The sequence below is a fragment of the Ipomoea nil genome, unplaced genomic scaffold, assembly GCF_001879475.1.
Source record: "Ipomoea nil cultivar Tokyo-kokei standard unplaced genomic scaffold, Asagao_1.1 scaffold2144, whole genome shotgun sequence".
Lineage (NCBI taxonomy): Eukaryota > Viridiplantae > Streptophyta > Magnoliopsida > Solanales > Convolvulaceae > Ipomoea > Ipomoea nil.
In genome coordinates this window covers 798099-820851 of record NW_017618572.1, presented here as the reverse complement: position 1 = coordinate 820851, position 22753 = coordinate 798099, and the positions used below count along the sequence as shown (strand labels likewise).

General features: G+C 37.7%; 2 protein-coding genes and 1 pseudogene across 4 annotated transcripts; 1 reads left to right on the top strand and 2 right to left on the bottom strand.

Annotated features, from left to right (window-relative positions):
* Window positions 1-6768: 6768 nt before the first annotated feature.
* LOC109148867 lies at window positions 6769-10182 on the top strand. The gene is made up of 2 exons (XM_019296624.1): window positions 6769-7232; window positions 9597-10182. The coding sequence occupies exons 1-2, from the start codon at window positions 6869-6871 to the stop codon at window positions 9917-9919; spliced, it is 687 nt and encodes a 228-aa protein (XP_019152169.1). The 5' UTR covers window positions 6769-6868; the 3' UTR covers window positions 9920-10182.
* A 51-nt stretch (window positions 10183-10233) lies between these two features.
* LOC109148866 (protein EMSY-LIKE 3-like) lies at window positions 10234-13722 on the bottom strand. Of its 3 annotated transcripts, none has more exons than XM_019296623.1 (9): window positions 13460-13722; window positions 12725-12912; window positions 12520-12629; window positions 12204-12438; window positions 11900-12067; window positions 11277-11522; window positions 11122-11187; window positions 10994-11057; window positions 10234-10517 (listed from the first exon to the last, which is right to left on the bottom strand). In XM_019296623.1, the coding sequence occupies exons 2-9, from the start codon at window positions 12821-12823 to the stop codon at window positions 10486-10488; spliced, it is 1020 nt and encodes a 339-aa protein (XP_019152168.1). In that variant the 5' UTR covers window positions 12824-12912; window positions 13460-13722; the 3' UTR covers window positions 10234-10485. The 3 variants fall into 3 exon arrangements, with proteins under 3 accessions (XP_019152168.1, XP_019152165.1, XP_019152166.1); XM_019296620.1 differs by having other exon boundaries at window positions 11900-12076; window positions 13460-13721; XM_019296621.1 differs by having other exon boundaries at window positions 11900-12076; window positions 13528-13721.
* Window positions 13723-15474: 1752 nt separating this feature from the next.
* LOC109148853 lies at window positions 15475-20951 on the bottom strand (annotated as a pseudogene).
* Window positions 20952-22753: the final 1802 nt, after the last annotated feature.

Genomic DNA, 22753 nt, shown 5'->3' with positions numbered 1-22753 from the left:
AAAAATAGAGTCAAAATTCTTCGTCCACAGGATCATTAACGAGTTGTACAACGCCTCTTTCTTCACAAAAAGATTATGGGAAACCTACTTCCACTTCTCATCCATATTCAAAGCCACCATGCAGTGAGAGGACAAAGGATGGATGATGGCGGAACAAGAATTAGCGAATTGCTGTGAAGATATGTTCTAAACGTGATTGCGTGCAAAAGGAGCGAAATAGTGGAGTGGCCGGAGACTTACAAGCAGTGGCATACGAGGAATCAGAGAATTGGATTTCATACCACAAATCCAAGTCCCACTTGTGTTTGTATCATACTAGTTGATTGGCCAGAGTAACTTTCTGGCTATTTTTTTTTTTTTTTTAAATAAGAACGCAAGTCGCACTTGTGTTTTGGTGTACAACAATACAAACCATAAATGCAAGTCTCAATTGTGTGTGGCATATACATAGTGTCACATGCAATTGGAACTTGTATTCTACTTTTTTAAAAATTTTAAAAAATCAAAACTCTATTGGGACTTGCGTTTTTATATTTAGTTAACTAAAAAAAAAAATGCAAGTCTTAATGGAGTCTTTCCTAAGTTTGTCTAAGTTTTAAAACATTCATATTTTTGTCCACACGTGTTAAAAATTATCATTTCAGTCAAATTCCCGACTATGAATAGAGGTGGGATTGAATCGAACCCCAAATAAAGGCCTACGACTCGACTTAGTTTTGATTTGGTTTGACCCATTTTTTAAATAAAAACATCATAATTTAGTCTATAGTAAGACTAATGTAGGAAAATAGGTCAGACCAATATTTTTATGGTCCAGCTTGTAGGCCTAGAGGTCGGGTCGTCTATATTTATTTATAGGGAAATGCTTCTTACTCGGAATTCTAGAAAATACTACTTATACTTCTAACTTTTACCCCCTCTCTCAAAATTTTGATGTTGACATCTTCCATGTGACCCATATGATGAAGATAACTTATCATCATTTGCCATATCAAGGAGTAAAAGTCAAGGAGTAAAGGTCATATAGTATAACTCTTCCTTACCCATCCTGAATTCCCCCTCCCATATTATCGCTCATTATGTGACCTCCATTCATTGGTGCTCATAAATTGGTTAACCTACATACAATTAAAAAAAATAGTAACCAACTGACTAGTGCCACATAATAAGGGATAGAATATAAGGAGAAAATAGGATCTCGAGAGGTACTGATTGAGGTAGATGTGGAACACTCATGAACTCAAGGCATTAGTGAAAATGGGGGTCGTGACTTTCCCCTCGAAGCCATCAATGTTAGTCACATTTTTCTTCCAACATGCAAGGAATTGGACCAAAGTCTCATAGCCCTTTTCCCTTACGGAGCATAAGAAAGAGAAATGTTTCTCCTTATGGATGCTCCCGACGAAATATGCCATCAAATTTTTTGTGAGATCAGAGAGGGTGGCAATCAATACTTTCAGAAGGGATTCAAACTAATATTGGGTCTGCCCGTATATAGTGGTTAAGAAACCTCGACATAGTATCGTGTTGTTGGCCCTCAACATCATCATCGCGACTCGGTATCGGGAAGTGTGAGCTCGAGGATCAGACGATCTGGTGTATGTCTTTATGGTCGGGAATAAGAATTCTTGCTGAAGTGGTGCTACCATTGCAGCCTGGGTAAATGGGGTGGATAGCACATCCTGCGACTTCGGGGTGTCCTACCGGGCTTCTATCTTTCTTTGGAGCTCATCCATCCTCCTTCCCAATTGCTCGACCTCATTAGTGCATGAGCCTAGGGCTCACTCAATAGTTTATCCAGATCTCTCTATTCATGAAGCATATTCGCGATGACTTGAGGCTCGGGGCGCCCTTTTCGTTTTCCTCGTAGTAGACTCGCCTTAGGATGAGGCAGTTGTTGCCATGTTGGGTCCCAAGTGACCCCGAGCTGGTACCCGGGTGTCCAATCGATATAGGGTGGACATAGTAGCGCCCTAGGTGACTTTGACTCGTATCCTTTGCACAGCTTCGCATTGATCTTCTAGGTGAATTAATATCTATCTCCCCAACGATGGGCTTGGTTTAATTGGGCGACATTCATGCCCCGATCACCACTACTAACTCTTTGAGCATGGTTGCAACTTATTTGATGATGGCCACCCTTGTTTGGATGCCCGAGGCCTTGGCGAGGCGGAGTATGGTAGCCCGGGGCTAGTAGCACATTTTTCTCGCTCGCAGCTCCATTCGGGTTGTTATTTTCGCTTGGGTTGACGTTGGTGTTGTGGGAATCGCGGTAATTGCGAGAGGTAGACCTCGCCATGGTTTGATCACAATCGCCATAGACTCAAAGTGGAAAGCACACTCAACCTTGTATGCCGAGCTCTTAATGAAAGCAAAAATGATGGAACTAATTGACTTGGGGTATGTACTAATCAATAAATCCACATAAATAATAAGGGTAAACAGATAAGACAAAATAAATATAGCAATAATGTTCGATGAATGCCTAAGTATATGAAGAATGCCTAAGTATATGAAGAATGTTGTGTGATAAAAGTGAACATGATTTTGTAATGGAGTTAATTACACTTTTGGTCATATGACTATTGAGGTCTTTTTAATTTTAGTCCATGAGTTTCAAAACTGTCAATTTAGTGCCTTAACTATGTAATTTTTCTCAATTTTGGTCAATCTGACCAAATTTTCTGCGAAAAATAATTAAAAAGACAAATTTACCCTCAAATTTTTTAAATAATAACTTAAACTAATTTTTTTCCCGCTGCTATCGTCGGAAACCATCTCTCCGGTAAGTCAACACAACCACACTATAAATCACTTCACTGTACTATACATAAATCACTTCACTGTACTATACATAAATTAAAGAAGAACCAAATTAATTAAATTTGATAATTAAAGATGACTACTTTACGTTAGAGGCAGCATCTTTTCCTTTTTATCTGTATAATTAAAGATTCATTTGTTTTCTTCGATTATTTCATGGTGATGGAGGTGGCCGGAAGATGATGACGGTTTTGGGGTTGGTGTTAGGATTTGTTGTGTTGACGATTGTTCTGGTGGGTTACGATCAGGTTCCAATTTCGACAAGGCAGGATGGGTTCTGGTACGAGGAAAGAGCCGTCGGGGTTGATTCCGTACTGATTGAAGCATTCTTTGACCTTGTCTGTCCCGACAATAGAGACTCGTGGCCGCCGCTCAAGCAAGTTCTCTCTCACTACGGCTCCCGTGTCTCCCTCGTCGTCCACCCCTTCGCTTTGTCGTAGGTTCAATAAAGTTGATTGTGTTGCAGTTACCGGAGAAATTATTGTCGATGACAGCAGCAGAAAAAAATGTATTTTAAGTTATTATTTTAAAAATTTGAGGGTAAATTTGTCTTTTCAATCATTTTTCGCCAAAAATTTGGCTGGATGGACTAAAATTGAAAAAAATTGTATAGTTAAGGTACTAAATTGATAGTTTTGAAACTCATGGACTGAAATTAACAAGACCCCAATAGTCATATGACCAAAAATAAAATTTACTCTTTTGTAATGTTAAGCTAATATTAATTTATACAAAGAGGAGAACCAAACAAACCCCTAAAAATGTAGTGGGCCAGGAGAACAAGTCATGAACCACTACCTATGCCTAGAGACGGGCTTCGGAGCAAGAATGACTAGCGGCTAGAGGTCGAGCCTCAGGTGCCATTACTAGCTACCCGGGTCACGTCCTTTAGCCTCTTGCGCAGTGCTTCAATCCTTCATGTTTTGCTTGGAAAATCGTGTTGGTTCCAAGAGAAAAAAGAAAGTTTATAGGAGGGGGGGGGGGTGTTGAATAGACTTTCTCAAATTTTGCTAGCTTAGAAATTTTCTAAACAATTTTTCAATAGCGTGCTACCAACAAATTAACTTGTAACAGGCAACGACAGACTGAAAAACTACTTACAACGGGTTTGGTAAAGTTTAAAGATAAGTAGCTGAACAAGTTAGCTGAAAAAAATGTGCACTTGTGTGAATCGATTCAAATAGTGGGTTAGTCGATAATCAATTAAGTGCGCTGAAAGTAAAGTGTATAAAATTAAAATAGAGACAAATAAATTTTATAGTGGTTTAGACTAAGCCTCAACTCTTCTCCTTTATGTATAAGGAAGTTCGACTAATAATCGTCTTAATTACAAGTGGAAGACTACATAGTGTATCCACCAAACACTACTAGTCAAAGATGGTGTTCTTTCAATCCAGATATGCACTCCTAACGATCTTCAACACCTAGGTTCCATTCCAAGAGTCATCTACCAAGTTGCCTTGAGTGAAAAATAGTCAACACCAAACTCTGTGTATGGGGTTGTTGTTTGTTTTCACAAACTTGATGGATTGCTATGCTTTGAGTAGCCTCTGGATATGATAGTGAAAACTCATTTTCTGTCTTCACACTTAGAGATTTTTGAAAGTTTTTCTTTTATGCTTTTCTACTCTCTTGTCTTAAAAAATTCAATAGTTGCTACTTTAGAGTCTGAAGTTCCCTATTTATAGTATAGAGAGGAGGACATGCTGGTAATTTATTTGAATATGACCATTGTCCCTATTGCGACAAGTGTCCAGCAGGGCCGATCCTATAGTTTTATAGGTTCAGGCAAGTGAAAAAAGGGCCCCAATACGATATTTAGAAGTTAACATAAATTTTAATTCTAATTCTACTTAGGTTCTAATTCTACATTAATTCCAATTCTAATTAGAGTACACAGTAAAACAGAATATCCAGAATCAGGATTGAATACAGTAGCAATTCAATCTGCAAATCCTATACACATAATTGAATTAGGATTTGCATGTTTGCAAAATTGAATTCTCAAAAAAAAAAAAGAAAAAGAAAAAAAAACCCATAATTGAATACAGCAAACAAATCACTACATTTAATTGAATATTACAGTAAAAATTTTGTCACAAATCCTAATTCTAATTACAGTAAACATATCACAAATCCTAAATTCCTAATTCACTGCATACTAAGTTCTTAGGGCAGTAAAACTTGAAATAAAAAAATTCCTTTGCAATTAGAGCATTAAGCCGTGAGCCCGTGAAAGTGAATGGTGATTAGACGAAGGTGTATTGCGGAAGGCCGGGTGGTAAATGGTATTTGAAGGCGGATTTGCAGATACTTAGATAGGGCCAGTGAAATTGATTGTCGTCGATGGTGAATGGTGGATAAGTGGATTTGCAGATTGAGTTTGCTTCCAACTTCTAAACTTTTATTGATGAATTTGATGACTCCATTTCTACCGTTGAGAAGGCTCGGCAATCGGCGAGTTGGCGACGCTTAGGGTGGGTGTGAGAGAGAGTCTGCGCTTATCCAGTTCTCTTTAACTCAGGCCCGACTTCCTCGTAAATTAAAGTCGCATAGATGTGACAAAAATGGCAAAACAATAAAAGAATTTTATTTTATATATATATATATATATATATATATATATATATATATATATATATATATATATATATATATATATGGACTATGGGCCCCTAGGTAGAGGTGTGCCCTGGGCAAGGATCCAGCCTGCATTTGCCCAGGGTCGGGCTTGGTGTCTAGTACTGTCGCAATACTCCAACGATTTTGCCATGTACTATTTGGTTTCTTCATTAATAACTTTCGCTATTTTCTCAAATTTTGCGTTAATTTAAAAAGAAACGTGCATTGCTTGTCCTATCTTCATCATAGGTCGGAAACACACCAAGTGTCTCATCCTTATCCTTCTACAAACTTTTGGAAGACCTGATTCCTCGTGATGAATTTTCTTAGGACAAAAAATAGATCTTCAATGTCTTGCTAGTTGGGGTATTCTGATAAGCTCGATACCTTAGAGTGATTCTACTTGTCCGTTGTTCCTTCATTCTGTGTTTATGAACATAAATTATGTATCTAAATTAGATTTAAAAAATAATTAAATATATAACATGTGTATGTATTTTGTGTTGTGATTTTTTGTACAATATGCTATGAAATTCAGTACTTTACAAATATGAATTATGTATATCACAATTTCGATTCATGATCCACAATGTTATGTGAGTCATTTTCCATGATATAAATTGCCTTCAAAATCAAAACCAAATCAAAGTTGTCTATTTATTTTAATTTCAGTCGTTATATTATAGCACCGCGGTAAAAAACGGCGCCGTTTCTTTAAGTAAAGAAACGGCCCGCCGTTAGAGTTAACGGAGTCCGCTTATTTGGTGTATTAAATACCAACTGACACTATAGTATATCTAAATCGACACTGCAGTTATATCAAAATGATACTGTGGTTATAGTGAAATGAAACTGCAGTGTATATAAAATGAAACTGAATAACATTTCATATATTTGAGTGTATATTGTACAATGAAGTTGTAATTATATCAAAATGATCATGTAGTTGTGTTTTAATGAAAATATAGTGTATATAAAATAAAATTAAATAACATTTTCACATATTTGAGTCTATAAATATCGAATGAAACTATAGTTATATCGAAATGAAACTGTAGTTGTGTTGAACTGAAACTGCAGTGTATACAAAATGACACTGAACAACAGAATTACTTTTTGCAAAAGGGTGCGAAACGACGAAAACGAACACTATTTATTTTTATTTAAAAAAAAAAAGACGCGCGATGCATAATCGATTATGCACTACGGTGCATAATATAATTTGCCTTTTAATTTCCAACCCTAATATATAAAAGCCCAAATTACAGGTAAAGAAAAAAAAAAAAATGAAAGCCCAAATGAAAGGGAAAAATGGAAAAGGCAAAATAGGAGGAGATTCGTGGTTTGAAATTTGATCTCCATTCTCCACGCCCTCTTCTTTCTTCTTCCAATATCTAAAATCTCTTTTGCTTAAAGACCAGAAATGGATAAAAAGTATGCAGTGCAGTATTGCACAGTGGAAACCAGTGATGGGTGCAGTCTCCACGCAAGAATCTTCTATTCACGAAGAGAACAAGCAGAAGTGGAGGGGGAAAGGAACTTGGTGGTGGTGTTGGTGCACCCATACTCCATATTGGGTGGATGTCAAGGTCTCTTGGGTGGAATTGCAGGAGGGTTAGCGCACGCAGGTTACAAAGCTGTCACCTTTGATATGAGAGGCGTCGGCAGATCCACAGGGAAGCCGTCTCTCACTGGCTTCAAGGAAATCAGGGATGTTGTTGCTGTCTGCCAATGGGTCAGTCGAAATCTGGACACTGATAGGATTTTGTTGGTGGGCTCTTCTGCAGGTACTATTCCTTCAATTTTTGTTTTTTCTTTGCTCTTTTATTCTATATAGATTTTCAAGGCAAATTATACCATGGACCAGGGCTTCATATTCTTTATCTATAGTTAACACATTCTGTACTTGCAATTGATAGCTTGTGTACTTGTAGTTGTAACCTTTAGATTCTGTATTTATAATTGACACATTCTATACTTGCAGTTAATAGTTTCTGTACCATCATATTATGTGTAAGCAATTATCAAGTTATTTGATTACATGTACATAAACTGTTAACCGTAGGTACAGAATGTGTGTTAACGGAAGGTACAAAATTCTTGTATCAGGTTCACGATGCAATATGAACCCTAATAACAATTGGATTTTCAATATGTATATATTTTTGATGGATATGTATTGTCACTTATTGATGTTAGATTGTCCAATGTAAATAATAATGCATTGTGCTGTTTTCCAAATCTTTTCTGCTGATGATTGGCTAATATGAATATATCATGGTTTTCATGGGTTTGGAATTTGGTAATTTTGTACATGAACTATTTAGCAGAGGTTATTTTCTACTGAGTAAGTAGAAAGAGTGGATGTTGGTAATGATTTTCTGGTGGTGGTGCCATTTATTTTTAAGAAACTGAAACTCTTGTTTATGGAGTCTAAACAAGCTTTTGCATAGACAAATAAAGTTTCTGTAACAAAATGATATGACTTGGGTTAAAGATAATATTTCTATTTTCCTACTATGTTGCAAAAAAAGCTTTGGTGTGATTATTCCTGTAAGTGCTTATCATTCATGACATGTAAACACCGTGCAACTTATGCCTACTAATGCAGAATCCCAATGAACTGAGTAATATGATGCAATTAGTTAAAGGGTGAGAGGACTTGTTTGAGGTACTAAGGAGCTGGAGCTCCACCCAACACATATTAATTTCCTGAACCTATTTGTGAAGGAATCTTGAAGCTATAGTGCTACTGTTTTGGAGTCTCAATATGACCTTAGATGCCCTATTGCCATCTACATCCATTCTGCCAAGTATTAATGATTGCACTTGAGTTGAATAAGCCTTGATGTTTTGGTCTTCTGTCAATCACCAGTCACTGCCTTCTCCTTTTCTAGGTAGTACGGTCCTTTTCTCAATTCTCAGTTTTTCACCAGTAGTAGCCAGAAAACACCTCTGGACTAGGATGCGCTTACAAGTTACAACTTTACATGAAGCAGATACCTTTTCACCACACAAACAATATGGAACACGTGTTGGTAACTTTCGGGTTAACTTTGAGAACATGTCCTTAGGTTGATTGCATTTTGTTTGAGTGACTACTTAGGTTATCTTCAACCACAAGCACAATTTAACACACATAAAATACTTATCCATTTAACCTTTTATGCACTATATTCATTGGACTCTTTATTTGGAATTTACAAATTTGCTGTACTAACTCATCAAGAAGGCACTTTTAACTTTTAAGTCTCATTTGACATTTTGCTTCAGTTCCTTCTAAAACTGAAAGGCCTGGTGTGTTTAATAGGAGTATACTTTGGTCATACTTCCTAGGTTTAAAACCAATCTAGTTGGAGTACACTATGTAGATATGGAAATTATATCATCATTTTCAGTATGGAATGTGCTGGAAACTGGGTTTCTAATGCTTTCTTGTTTTGCAAATTGGTGGGTGACTGGCTTGCATTTTAGTCATGCAGGCGGTTATAAAATATGGAGTATATGTCTACTTTCCCTTTTCTTGTTCAAGACTCGAGAGTGTTGGGCTCAAGTCCCTTGTTTATGCTTGAACTGAAGGATTTGTAACGAGTGTTTTGTGTTTGATAATATTTGCTGTAATTCCATTGCTTGTGGTACATCTGCAAGATTTATTTGTGTTCTTGTAACACCATGTTTCTTAGTATACCGTAATCTCAGATTCTGAACTTTTATAGGGCATATTTTTGTGGTTGTGTTTTACAAATTCTAGTTCCTAGTTTAATTTCTACTTAATTATTTTTCTTACAGAGCATGTGTTGGTTTATGTTTAGCCATTCTGGTCTCACTATTTATTTATTTATTTATCTTAAATAAGTTTTTTAAAAGATGAAGTTGCCTTCTGGTCATCTCCTTTCTGTTTCTCTGTGTGCATATTAAGATATTGCCTTTTTTTGCTGCCATACATGCTCATCTGGAATTAGTGTGCTTTTCATCTGAATCGAGTAACTCATTAAATTGTGCAGATCATTAGCTCTACAACTGAAATAAGAACACATAAATAAATAGTGAATGGGAAATCAATTCACTTGGTTTGTGGACTTCAAACGAGTTGATCTTGGATTTTGTCGTGCTAATGTATCTGATGTTCTTCCCGTCACTTTGTTGAGCAGGTGCACCAATTGCTGGCTCGGCTGTAGATCAAGTTGATCAAATTGTGGGATATGTGAGCATAGGGTATCCTTTCGGCTTCTTGGCCTCGGTCCTATTTGGACGACATCACAAGGCCATACTGAAGTCACCGAAACCAAAGCTGTTCATTATGGGAACTCAAGATGGGTTCACCAGTGTCAAGCAGCTGAAGAACAAACTAAGTGGTGCAGCCGGACGCACGGAGACCTATCTCGTAGAAGGGGTCGGCCATTTCGAATTGGAAGGGCCGGGCTACGATGATGCCATGGTGAACTCGATCTTGGACTTTATTAGATCATTGTAGATTTCAGGGCTCACGCTTCATATCGATCTTGGTTTCTAGAAAACAAAGGTAGGTTGTGTAGGAATGTCACTTTGAGCCCTTAAACCGAAGGGAGGAGGGGTTGGCACGCATGATATTAGCGCATCGCCACGTCTTGTATTGTTAGTTTGAGCCAAGATCATTTTTAGGGCTCATGAACTTTCTTTTGTTTATATGAAGTTTTGGTGCTGTAGAATAAGGTAAATATTGCCCTTGCATAAATTTGTAATCTTGCAGTTCAAGCATGTTGAAAGAAAGCTTTGCTATGGTTATTCAGAAACCAGAATCTTAGCATATCAAGAAAGTAATCATTTTGATAGCAAATGTAGACCTTGTGTATATATATATATATATATCCATTATCCAGAATACTTATACTGAATCAAATCTCAATTTACATTTTTGTACAAAGAAAAAACTGAGCCAATAAAGATCTCTAGCTGAGTAGCATTGTGAGATAGTGACACAGGTGCCTTGAAAACCCTGGTCAAGATAATGCCATAATCTTTCTGAAGCAAATTTGCAGCAATCTTTTGCCATTCCTCCATTCATGCTCTTCTTCCACTTACAGTCTTGTGAACTGATACAGGACATGCAAGTGTATCATGTACATCACCATAAAAATAAAACGAAAATGGATTACACAACTTTCAGAGTTCCGATAAGAAATTATAATAGCAGGAAAAAGAAAATTTCCTAGCATGCCAGATTGCCAGGTATCATGCAGAAAAGCTTGAATTTAGACTATGAAACTGGAGAAAGCAGTACGATCATGCAAGACTCCAAACTAACGGCTAGAAAAATCTGAAAATACAGGTGACAAGTTTAGGCGAACTCAACTATCATGTAGTTGTGACAAAACCAAGTAATGTTGTCTCATTAATAGAGACATAGAGTGCATGAACTAAACAAGCACATCAGGTCAAAATTATAGTTCAGTTGCAATATTCTACAGATTTATTATCTGCCAGATCTATACATCCAAAAAAACTGCATCTTGTGACACAATACACTTCTTGATCAATCGGAATATAGGAATATGCATTCATATATTACCACTTTCACCATCAGATGCCTCTTCAAGCCTCCCAATCGCATCAACAAGGGCTTGTTCATGTTCCTGGATATGAAGTTAAATAAGAATCTCTGCAAAAATACCAATCTAAAGATTTTGTGATACTTACTTTGAGAACTTTCTTTGATTTCTCTATTACATCAGGTTCTGGATAATACGCACAAACTTTCTCCACCTAACACAAGTTCCAGGCATGGGAAATTATTGTTATTTCATTCTTTTATATTAACAATATGGATAAATATTGCATGTTCCATGAATTACCTGTTCTAAGAGAGTATCAGTGTGAAGTATTTCAATATCACCCATAGATCCCTTCCCAGTGCCACTTTTTGTTGGATTGATATTGTTCTCTAACTGAGACTTCTTAACTCCTTTACCCCTTCCAGAACCAGCAGCTGCACCTCCACGAACCACAGACTTCTTCGATGCTTGATTTTTTCCATTATGCGAACCTTTGGAAGACTTTCTAGGGCCATCACTTTCCAACTGAATGTCATCAGGTGATATCTAAGAAACATGGAAAACCATCAGTGGCAATAGATGTGTTCATTACCATTCTACTTTGCTTCAGGGGGAGGTAGTGTATAAAAGGCTATAAAATAAGGTTAGAATAAGAGTGCCAAGTTCAAAACACAGTAGTAGAAAAGGTTATTCTTTCAGATTTTTTTTTTGGTTGGGAGTAAGAATGTGTATTTCATTAAACAATATACAATGAAATTCTTCAAAATGAGTGATAAGTAACAACTGAAGTTTTTAATATCATTTCAGTCAAAGTTCAACATTCTGAACCAGGCAATTTTGAGAAATTCACAGGCTAAAATGAAACATACTCAAGGGCTCCATGCAAGAGAATTGTATGGCTAGAGCCTAGAGGTGATGCTTACTTCCAGTGGATTATAGTCTGTTATAAAAGCCTCATAGATGTTTTCATCTTCAGTCCTTGACAAAACTTTTCTTCGAATTAATGGATCAAAGTTTGCTGTCCCAACTGGGCCTGAAGAAGTCTGAACAGGAGGAGCTTGGTGCCTTCCACTGAAACCTGTAACTGGGTACTGCATGGACTTTATAAAAAATGCAGCCACAAATATCTTACTTCAATAATATTGTATCAATACAATTGCGAAAAAATAAAGAGAGAGATGTATCAATCTGTTGCATTTGCTGAAAAGGTTGAAACAACCAACTTACAGGCTGTGGGTTTTTTCCCTCTGTTCTTGAGAGGCCTCTTTTGGGGATTGATGAAGATGGTTTATTAGATAGATTACACGTTGGAGATGGTGCAACCAAGGGTAATGATGCTTTTGACTTTTTCTTTTTCTTGTGTGATGATGAAGTTGAACTTGGCACCTGATCATGGGAAGGCTGAAGCCCACCACTTGCCATCCCAGGTTGAAAACCACTTGCTTTCCTCTTCCTCCATTGCCTGAAAAACAGTTATCGTAACTTGTCAAGTCCTATACTTTTAAAAGATTGCTAGTAACAGGGTGTTAACAATTTGCCATGCCTTATCTTCCCAATGATGTCGTCGGCATTGACCCTAGACAGAAGCTCCCTATGTTCCTCATCCGATACTCTTAGCTCTTTCCTAAGTTCAGTAATCAAACTTTCTTGCTCCTAAACAACGACAAAACATAAAAGGTCATTCACACTTTAGTTTTTAAATAAAACCTAATGAATAACTAAACTCGGTCAATAGCAAAGATGTAAACCCAAGTAATGGCATCAGCTTGAGCTTTAAAGGCACGCAACACTGAAGTGTATGCTTCTTGCTCTATGTGATGTATTTGCATCTCCATATCGCCAGGCATCTATGCAGTGCTATGGGGGCAAAATCTATACATATCTCATACACAACAGCTCAATCCCTTGTTGGCTAAATGGACAATCATCATCTTACCTGCAGAATGATCAGAAACCATTACACCTCAAGGTTCTGGTACATTGAGATAAAGCAAATAGTACTATGATTAGATCATGTAGATGCATAATGCAATGCCTATGTAACTATGTTTGATTCACATAAATTGGTACTCCTTAGTAAACAAACCAAAATGCAGAAGATAAAGTACAGTGGATATATCAAACACTATACCCAGAATTCCTTCTTATTTTCAGAAAACTGAATGACAAAAAAAAAAGTTTCTTTTGTATTGGAAAGCATTTACGAAAAATTCAAACAGTTCAAATATGTTTCTGTGTTATTCTCTGATCGACAGAAACTCTAATCACTATTTTTGTATCGTTATTCACAAGCAAGATTTTCCCAGAAAAGAATTGTTTTAAACTTTATCGCATTTTGTTTTTGGAAGTTTTCGAGATTCTTATTAAAACCTAAGCAACATTTTACAGAAATCTTAGCCCCGCAAGGAATAAAAAAAAATTAAAAATAGAAAAATATGAATTAATCCATCATAAGCATATTCTAAATTGCTTCCGAAACTCACCCCCTACCATCCGAAAGAGCGTTGTTCATAAACTAGATTTGAGAAAATATTGAGCTCAGTGGGACGACCTTGTTACAGTGGGGCGGATGACGGTGGTTCCGCGGCGGATGACGGTGGCCGGGCGCATGGAAAAGGCGGCGATCGCTTGATCAATATGGGAAGCAGAACAAGCGAAACGGTGTCGTGTAGTCAAAGTTTTTCGTTTTCAGTTTTGCTTCTCTCTGGTCTCTAATTTCATATTTTCTTCTATTTTCCCTTTTAATTGTTCTATTTTAGACGAAAACAATACTCCTCAATATTTTGTAAAAGAACCTCTACCATTATTAGACATATTTCTTTCATGTTTTAGTGGTACTATATGATATTGAATTTTACTATTCATACAAATTCACAATAATCAAGACTCAATATAAAAATATTTTTCAATTATAATAAAATAAATAAATAAAGAGATTTGACATATTTATGGTTGATTGGGTTCGTGTTTAATATAGGAGATGTGATGTTGAAAAATTGAAAATCTATTGTTTATAAGGATTTTTGCCTCGCTTACAAAAATAGTTTCTGATAGAGATATACCCTCAGTACCCGTAGATGTCCACTCGGCATCAGTCGGTAGCTACGTCCTGACCGGCTAGACCACGAGACTGCCTCAGGTTGGCCGTCCGGGCGGCTTCCCGACCGACCCATCCGACCGCCTGTGCCGCAGGAGAGCCTGCCGCGGGCCATCCGAGGCCCCGCACCCGACCGTCCCTCGCTCGGACCCCGATCGATATGTGTCTGGCCTCGTGTCCCTTGGTTGGCCAGGGCGATGCCGCGTGGCGAGATATCACACGACCTCGATGGTGATCGGTGCATGCTTGCCACGTGCCGCCCATGTCGGGTCGCCGAAGCCTGTCCCCTCCTCTTCCTATAAATAGGACATTTATTGCATCTGGAAAAGAACTTTTGAGCGTTTAATTGAACCGGAGCTTCCCAGCCCACTGTTGGAAACCCCGAGTTTCCGTACTTAGTCCGTAACATTTACGGGGCACTCTACGTATACCCCTATTTACTGTATCAGTTTCGTCATGTTAAGGCGAAAATGTGACTCAAAGAAGTGGTACGATGATTGATGGGAAGAATGCTATCTTAATGTTCATTACTTAATATGATATTTTTTTAAAAGAAAAACTATATCTTCATTGCATTAAAAACTGTTTATGTACACTCAGGCCCCAAAGTGGACTTCAAATCAACTACCTAGTGCCCTGCACTTCATTGAACCTATGAATGATCTCTCTCAGGGCTCAGCCATGCACAGAATATCCATCAACCAACTTATCCCCTTCAAAGGCCAAGTGTCAAAGGTCAAGCAAGGTGTTACTCCAACACTCACAATCCATACCACAATCAAAATAAGGGTGGGACCAATGCCCATAAGCCAATCAATCATACTCACTCCCACCTCCACCCTCAAGACTCAGGTAAACCCAACCTGTACAGAGCTCTGCATTTTAACCAGGGGGGCCATTGAACCTTGCATCCCGAGCAATGGTCCTCCCTCAACCACCCTTATGGCCTCAAAGCACACACAAATATCCCTTGTATAGAGCCTCTGTATTTTGCCAAAGGAGGTCCAACCTGCCAATCACAGTTTACAGTACAGTTCACAACACAACAGTAGAGTTCACAATTTTTAATTAAAAATCATATTGCACTCCATTCCAGCTTTCTTCTTCTTCTGCCAAATTATTTCCTTCCCTGCTTCTAATGCTGTACCTGCACATGTCAAAAAATGGTTAAAAAACCAGCCTCCAGTCCATCTACTGGACCATAAGCCTGCAACTATCTTCTTCTCTCAAGATTCAGCCCCAGGACTCCCTGGATCCCACACAAAAAAGCTACAGATCCCCCATACCCTCATTCTTTTTTCTTCTTCATCCATTCTCTAATCTTTTTTCACACTTTACTTAATATGATTAAGACTTGCAAAAGTGTGATAAGTTTTTATATGGACAAGGGGGGAAGCGGTATTGAACAAGAAGAGCTGGTCGAATGACTATTCATAGAATTAACTCTTATAAATATTACATGTTTTACAGCCAAACGGTCTCACATGAGACTTATTCATACAAAAAAAAAGAGTAGTAATTGAATAAATTTACACACCATCACTTAATGGGAAAAAACATAGACCATTTTTTTTGAGTACTAAAACATAGACCACTTAGTAAGATTTAGGTTACAATAATATACCAAGTCCCGATTGACCCAAACTTATTGTCGCAAAAAACTAATTAGTGCACATTATATGTTGTGTTGTCGAGGATAAATGATAACCTGGAGGTTGTCATTTCCAATACCCTTTTGTTCCTCCTGGATTTGCTTGGCTGAAGATGCAGCTTCGACGGTGCACCGGCCCACCTCTATCGTCTGTAACGTATTGTTGTCTGCAAACCCAGATGGGATTTCCTGAAGCATTTTACAGTTCCTCAGCACCAGATGCTCAAGCCGGGGGAAGCTATGGCCTTCGGCGTTCCATCGAACAAGGTCAAGGGAGTCCAGTTTCAAGAATCTGAGATAAGGAAAGTTGCAGTTTTCATCCTCATACTCACTTGTCATGTCCCAATCTTCTCCTGCAAACGCCCCGTTTAGTAGTTTCAGAACTTCCAGGACCTGAAGCCTCTGAACTGTTGAGATTTTACCCCATGGCAAGCCAAATTTCGAGAGAGTCAGCTTTTTTAGGTTCAGAGGGAAGTGGAGGTCGCACCGGTTCCGTCCACTGCCATCATATATTACCTTGAGTGCTTCAAGTCTTTCAAGAAAGTCAAGCGCTGGAAACTGATTGGTGCCACCTTTAGACCTTGAGAATCTGCATGTTAGTTTTCGAAGCATGTGGAATCTCCCCATGAGGTTCTCAGTTTCTTTCCCGTCATTGAGAGATAGTGTGGAGAGAGTTTCAACATGGTTGAAAAGAGAATCTTGATCATACTTGTGCAGACGAAATGGAGGCACATGCACATGTTTTAGCTTCGGCATGTCCCATAGATTCATGGGCATTGCAACTTTTTTCATTGTTCCTTTCACAAGAAACGTTTGCAGGTTCCAGAGGTTTTCTATTGAAGATGGGACTTCCTTCATGCTCCCCCAAACAGCCAAGTATCTCAGTTGAACTAGGAGCTCTATTTGACTGGGGAAAGATTGGCCGATATTGATGCACCCCAAATCCAATACTTTCAGAAGTTTGAATCCATGAAAAATAGTTGAGACGTTGTACTCCTGCTGCGGGTGCCAATCAGGACGGGAAAATATTAGCAGAGTTCAGGCACACGGACCAGAAAGCTTGGCAGAAAGAAGCTGATTTCTTTTAGAGTAAATGCATAGTCGATGGTGCTCATATACTGGAGAGCCAGAAGATGGAGAATGGTGAGGATCAATGCCATGGTCTTCTGGATAAGGTGGGAGGCTTGAACCCCCATCTACCCAGTGCAGGAAATTTTCTTGTTTTGCTTTCATGAGGCAGAAATCTCGCAGTAAATCATGAACCCGACAGGCTTTCACTCCTCCTTGGGATCTTATTTTGGCTACTAAAACCAGGCTTCGATCGATTAGATCCATCAAGTAATCTTCGCCAACCTCCTCCATGCTCCTCGTCTTACTTTCTTTGATGAATCCCTCAGCAATCCATAACCTTGTCAGCTTCGAAACTGGAATTTCTTTGTCCTTTGGGAATGCTCCAAGATACAGAAAACAACATTTCAAATGATCAGGCAAATGCTGATAACTGAGCTCTAGTACATCAGTGCATTCTTTTGCCTCTCCAGATACTGTTAAATTTAACTTTTCTAAGACTTGGTTCCAGCATTCTTTTGTTTTGTCTGTCCTCAGTAACAGTCCTGCCACCAGAACAACATACAGTGGAAGTCCTCCACACTTTTCTGCAATTTTCCCTCCAACTTGATGCAATTCTGGAGGACAAATCCCATTTCTAAATATCTTCTTTTGTAACAATTCCCAGCATGTATCTTTGGATAGAAACCGAGGGCAATGTGGGGTGCTACCAGGTTTTATTTCTGAGGCTATTGCTTTTACTCGACTAGTCAACAAGATTTTACTTCCATTGTTTTCATCCGGAAAAGATCTACTTATGTCTTCCCAGGCCTGGATATTCCATACGTCATCCATGACAATGAGATACCTTTTTCCCAACAAGCTTTGACGTAGCTTGTGAGCTAAATCATCACTGTTCATGTTTCTGAAATGGTCATCTTGCTCACTAACTTGACTTAGTAGCTCAAGCAACACCTCTCCTTTATCATACTGTTGAGAAATACAACACCAGGCTTGAACATCAAAGTGATTGGTGATTCTGTTGTTACTGTAAAGTTTCTTGGCCAGAGTTGTTTTACCAAGTCCAAGCATGCCAACAATCAATACCACATCCTGTTGTCCTTTGCTAGTAAGACGACTCACCAAGTCTTTAACTTCACCCTCCAAACCCACCACTACATCTTGAATTTTGGGCGTACTGGCTTCTGAATTCTGGCGACTAGGAGCCCTTGCAACAGGTGGGTGTCCAATATTGCTAGCTTTCTTGTGGCTCATAATATGATTTGCCTTTCTCTTAATTAGCTGGATTTCATATATAAGATCATCCAAAATGTGACTCCATATAGTATGGTCACCAACTAAAAGTGAGTGGAGGGTGTATTCCACCCTATAGGCCTCTTGCATAGTATTCGTCCTAAGATTGGTCAGTTTATCACACTGCTCTGCAGAATCATGTAGCAAATCTCTAAGGAATACTAGGTCTTGCTGAATTATTTTAATTTGGTCCTTGAGAGAGCCATCTGAAACAATCTTATAGTAAACCAACTCCTTCAAATGATGCAAGAGAGAATCAATAAACCCCAGCTCATCAGTCTTTGGGAAGTTAGTGTAGGAACTCCTTGGGAAAGTGATGAATACTTCTCTGATTTCGGTGCTTGCTTTTCCCATCTTTTGTAACAAATATGGTAATGTGAAATGAAGTTCCCTAGCACGAACAATGGATCCTGCTTCCTTGATCATAGACTCTATATGAACCAAGAGATGAGTTAGGGCATATTCTTTTGGGGGATCAATGAAAAACGCAATCAGGAACCTAAGCTCCTTGTGAAGACTGTCAATCTGATCTTTCATAGGAGCCATAGAGCTGTTCTTCATCTTTCCCTTCTTCTTTTTCTTGTGAAGACTGTCAATTTGATCTTTCATAGGAGCTATAGAGCTGTTCTTCATCTTTCCCTTCTTCTTTTTCTTGTGAAGACTGTCAATTTGATCTTCCATAGGAGCCATAGAGATGTTCTTCATCTTTCCCCCCTTCTTTTTCTTGTTTTCTTTTACCAAGTTGTTCTTCTTCGAGTTGGTCAGCTCAATCAGATCTTCCAAAAGAAAGTTGACAAAGCTTGCAACAAACTCATTCTGCATCATGCTAGATGATGATCTTGATGCCATTAAAACTTTAAGGACACCAGTGTAAATCCCAGTGACCTCTGGCTTTTGAGGCTTGATATTCTCTAGCAGACCAGTAAGCTTCAAATTCATTCCATGTGCTCCTTTTGCATCAATGGTATACACCCAACACTGGTAAGAAAGATATGCTGCTTTGTCAGCCACAACATCGTGGATATGAGTTAACAGATCCTCCATTTTGTCTTGCTCAACGCAGTTGGCTTTAGTAAACTTGACAAAGGACCTTAGATATCTGAGCTTCTCTTCTAGGGATTTGATCTTTTCCTTCACAGAGGCAATCAAGTTGGTTTTATGGTGTAACAGATCACTCATATTATCTATGAGGGATTGGATGATGTCTGCTGAAGTTTCATCACCTATTGAAGTAGTAGTAGTTCTTGACCTGTATGGTAGAATGGATGTATAAAAATCTCTAACTCCTGTCTTGTACTTGTTGATCTTTTCCAGAATATCATTACAGTAAGAATCTGCCTCGTTTTCCAAATAGGCATTTGTAGAATCACAGTATTGGGAGTGAAGGTGGTTTCTCGCTTCAACAATAACACCTTCAATAACTGACAAGAAATGTTTCGACTTTGGATTCCTATCAGCTGATCTATTAGCCATGCACCAGAAGAAAGTCTTCAAGAATCTCAGCTCCACCTTAAGGGACTTTAGTGGAGCAGTAAACGTAAAGTTCTCATTATTCTCAATGTTCTCCAGGCACTGCAAGGGATCATCTTCTAAAGGATAAGCCATCTTCAATTCCACTGTGAGGGGTCTTTATGCTGGAAACAGGAAACAAAAATAAGAAATGGTGAAATGATAAAGTTGTGTCTGAAACTATGAGTTATATTTACATCGAGTACTATGAATATCTGCATGAGCACAGACCATTTGCAAGACATCCTAGTATCAAATATGTCATTGGTTTTGCACTGCTTATATGAATTTACACGACAAAGTTAAAGCAAACCATTTGTTAGAAGGACAAATCATGCATTCGATAGCACTGAATGATATATTGTACAAGAAAATTTGCATTTCAATGTGATAACCAAACAGGATCATGTAAAACTAATGATTCATTTCACTACAGAACTATAACATCCTCTATCTTAAACACCCCACAGAAAGTATACCAAACTCAAGTTAAGTGGCATATCGATCAACATATGCATATCATCGAATATATCACATGCAAGAAGTTTACGTTACATAACTTACATTGATCTATACAAGAAAAAGTGTAGCTCTAATTGCCATCGCCAATCAATTAAACATGAATCATCCAAACAAGTACAAGCATCTAAAAGAACAAGGGCAGGTACTAATTAAATTCAGAGAACTAACCTCTTTTGTTGCCCTTAACAAACATCTCTGGGTTGCATATCCTCCTTTTTCTGATACATTTTACAGCTAAAGATTGAGAAGATTTCAGAAAGCTAAGTTAAAGATCAGTAGTAATGAGTTTATGACTCAAAGGATATGACTATACAAGAATGTCAGCTCATCTCAGGGTTATATTTTACTGCAAGTTGATTGAATTATTAGGATACAGAGAAGATTGGAAAATAAATTTATGATGTTTTCTCATTCAACCTTGCCAGCAACCTCCATTTATGTTCATTTATTTTTAGTATTACCCCACTTGGTTAGAGAATGTTGTTTCATGTGCATATTAATGTGAAAACATAGAATATACAGGAAACAGATCAGGCCAGCAAAAAGGCTAATAAAAAACTTGTACATATGAACGGATTAAACAGAATGAAGAACAAGTTATATATATCAACTCCAACCAAAATCAACTTTTGTCAAACAGCTTATCGGCATATTTTTTCACATCGAGAGAAACAAATTCTCCAGCGTCGTAGAGTGAGCTGATCGAGGAAGCTCTCTTCCCGACTTCATTTTCCAGTTTATTGGAGCCCATTTGAATTCCTTCCTGGTGGCGTGGGCAATTCTGGCCTCTGGGTAGCTAATGGGATAGTGGAGGGAAGGCTTAAAAAAGAGGGGAAAGATTAATTTTGTAGTTGAATTTTGTTGTGAAAAAGATAGGACGATACTACAAAGAAAATATAACATGGGTACATTATTTGAAAGATCCAAACCGTTATGTGGATAATTATATCTAAAAATTTTAAAATTTGATAATTTAATATCAAATTAAGATATAATTGTTACAAGGTATAAATTTTTAAATTTAATAATTCACCTTTAACTTTTATACATTTTTACATAGAGCTAAATTAATTTTATTTATATTCTTGAATTTAAGTGTTAAGTAAATATTAGTTTGATCGGAGGTATTAAGTGCTTAAATAACATTATTTGTACAAAGGTAAATTAGAAAGGGCTAGCAAGTTGTCAAACAAAAAATAGTAGAATCGTACTATTAACTCAATTAGTTTTTTTTTTTTTTTTTTTTTTTTTTTTTTAAAGGTAAAAGAAACTTTATTAATCAAAGAGTATGCGAAAGATAGCAAGGAATACAATCAAAGTGTTCCACAAGACCCGAGGTCGGATTACATAAAGCTTTATGAGCTAGAACATGGGCTGTCTCGTGCACCCCTCTTCACAAAACTTAAAACAACACTCTCAAGATTTTGTAACAAAGAACGAATCTCCTCTATAATAGCTCCAAACGGGGTAATATTTGAGCCTCCTACAATATAGCAATTATGAATTTATAGTATAAAAATTATAGATCCATAGTATAGAAATTATGGATCTATAATATAGAAATTATGGATCCAATTTTGTGTGCACCTTGCATGGTGCACACGGTTGCACAACATAATTCTCCATCCTTAGTAGGCAACCGCTTAGGGCACATAGCCCAAAAGAAACATTTCACCTTTGGAGGAATGTCGCCTAAAGCCTATATCCAGTTTTAACATAATAGAACCAATTTGTCTCCCCCACCCAGTACCTAACATCACCACAGGGCACAATTGAGGTAGGCACACTCAAAATTTGATGACCATCTCTATGGTTAAAAATATCGCGCACCAAGTCATAATCCCAATGAATCGTTCCGGGATGAAACAACAACTGAACCAAAGGATTGTTTAAATAAGCAGGCTCAGGTGAAGTAATATAAGGATTATGGGAATCAGGAAGCCATGGATCCCCCCATACTCGCACGTCACACCCATTACCTACCCTCCACCGAACTCCCTCACTAATCACCCCTTGAGACTCCCTAATGCTTGTCCAAACATATGAAGGGTTTGAACCTAGATTCACTTCTAAAAAAGAACATTTTGAGAAATATCGGGCTTTGAAAACTCTTGTTACCAAGGCATCAGTTTCAGTTAAAAACTTCCACCATTGTTTCACTAGCATAGCCACATTCATTTCATGAATGGATCGAAAACACATTCCTACAAACTTCATAGGCTTACACAAGTCATTCCAAGTACCCCATCGTATACCACTACCTCCCCTATTCTCACACCCCCACCAAAAGGAATTCATTATCCTCTCTATCTCACCACACAAACCCTTTGGCAAAAGGAAAATATTCATGGTATAATTCGGGATGCTCTGAAGCACAGTACAGTCTTTCTCACTTTGATTGTATTCCCCGGGAGCCTTACAAACAGCCTCCTTATTATATTGTTTTTCAATATATATATATATATATATATATATATATATATATATATATATATATATATATATGTTGGTGATAATGAACCACAATCGATTTAATATCCCAAAAATAATATTTATATATACACACACTAGTATATAAAATATTATTGGATATTTATCCGGAATCTATATATACACACAAATATATATAAAACGGAT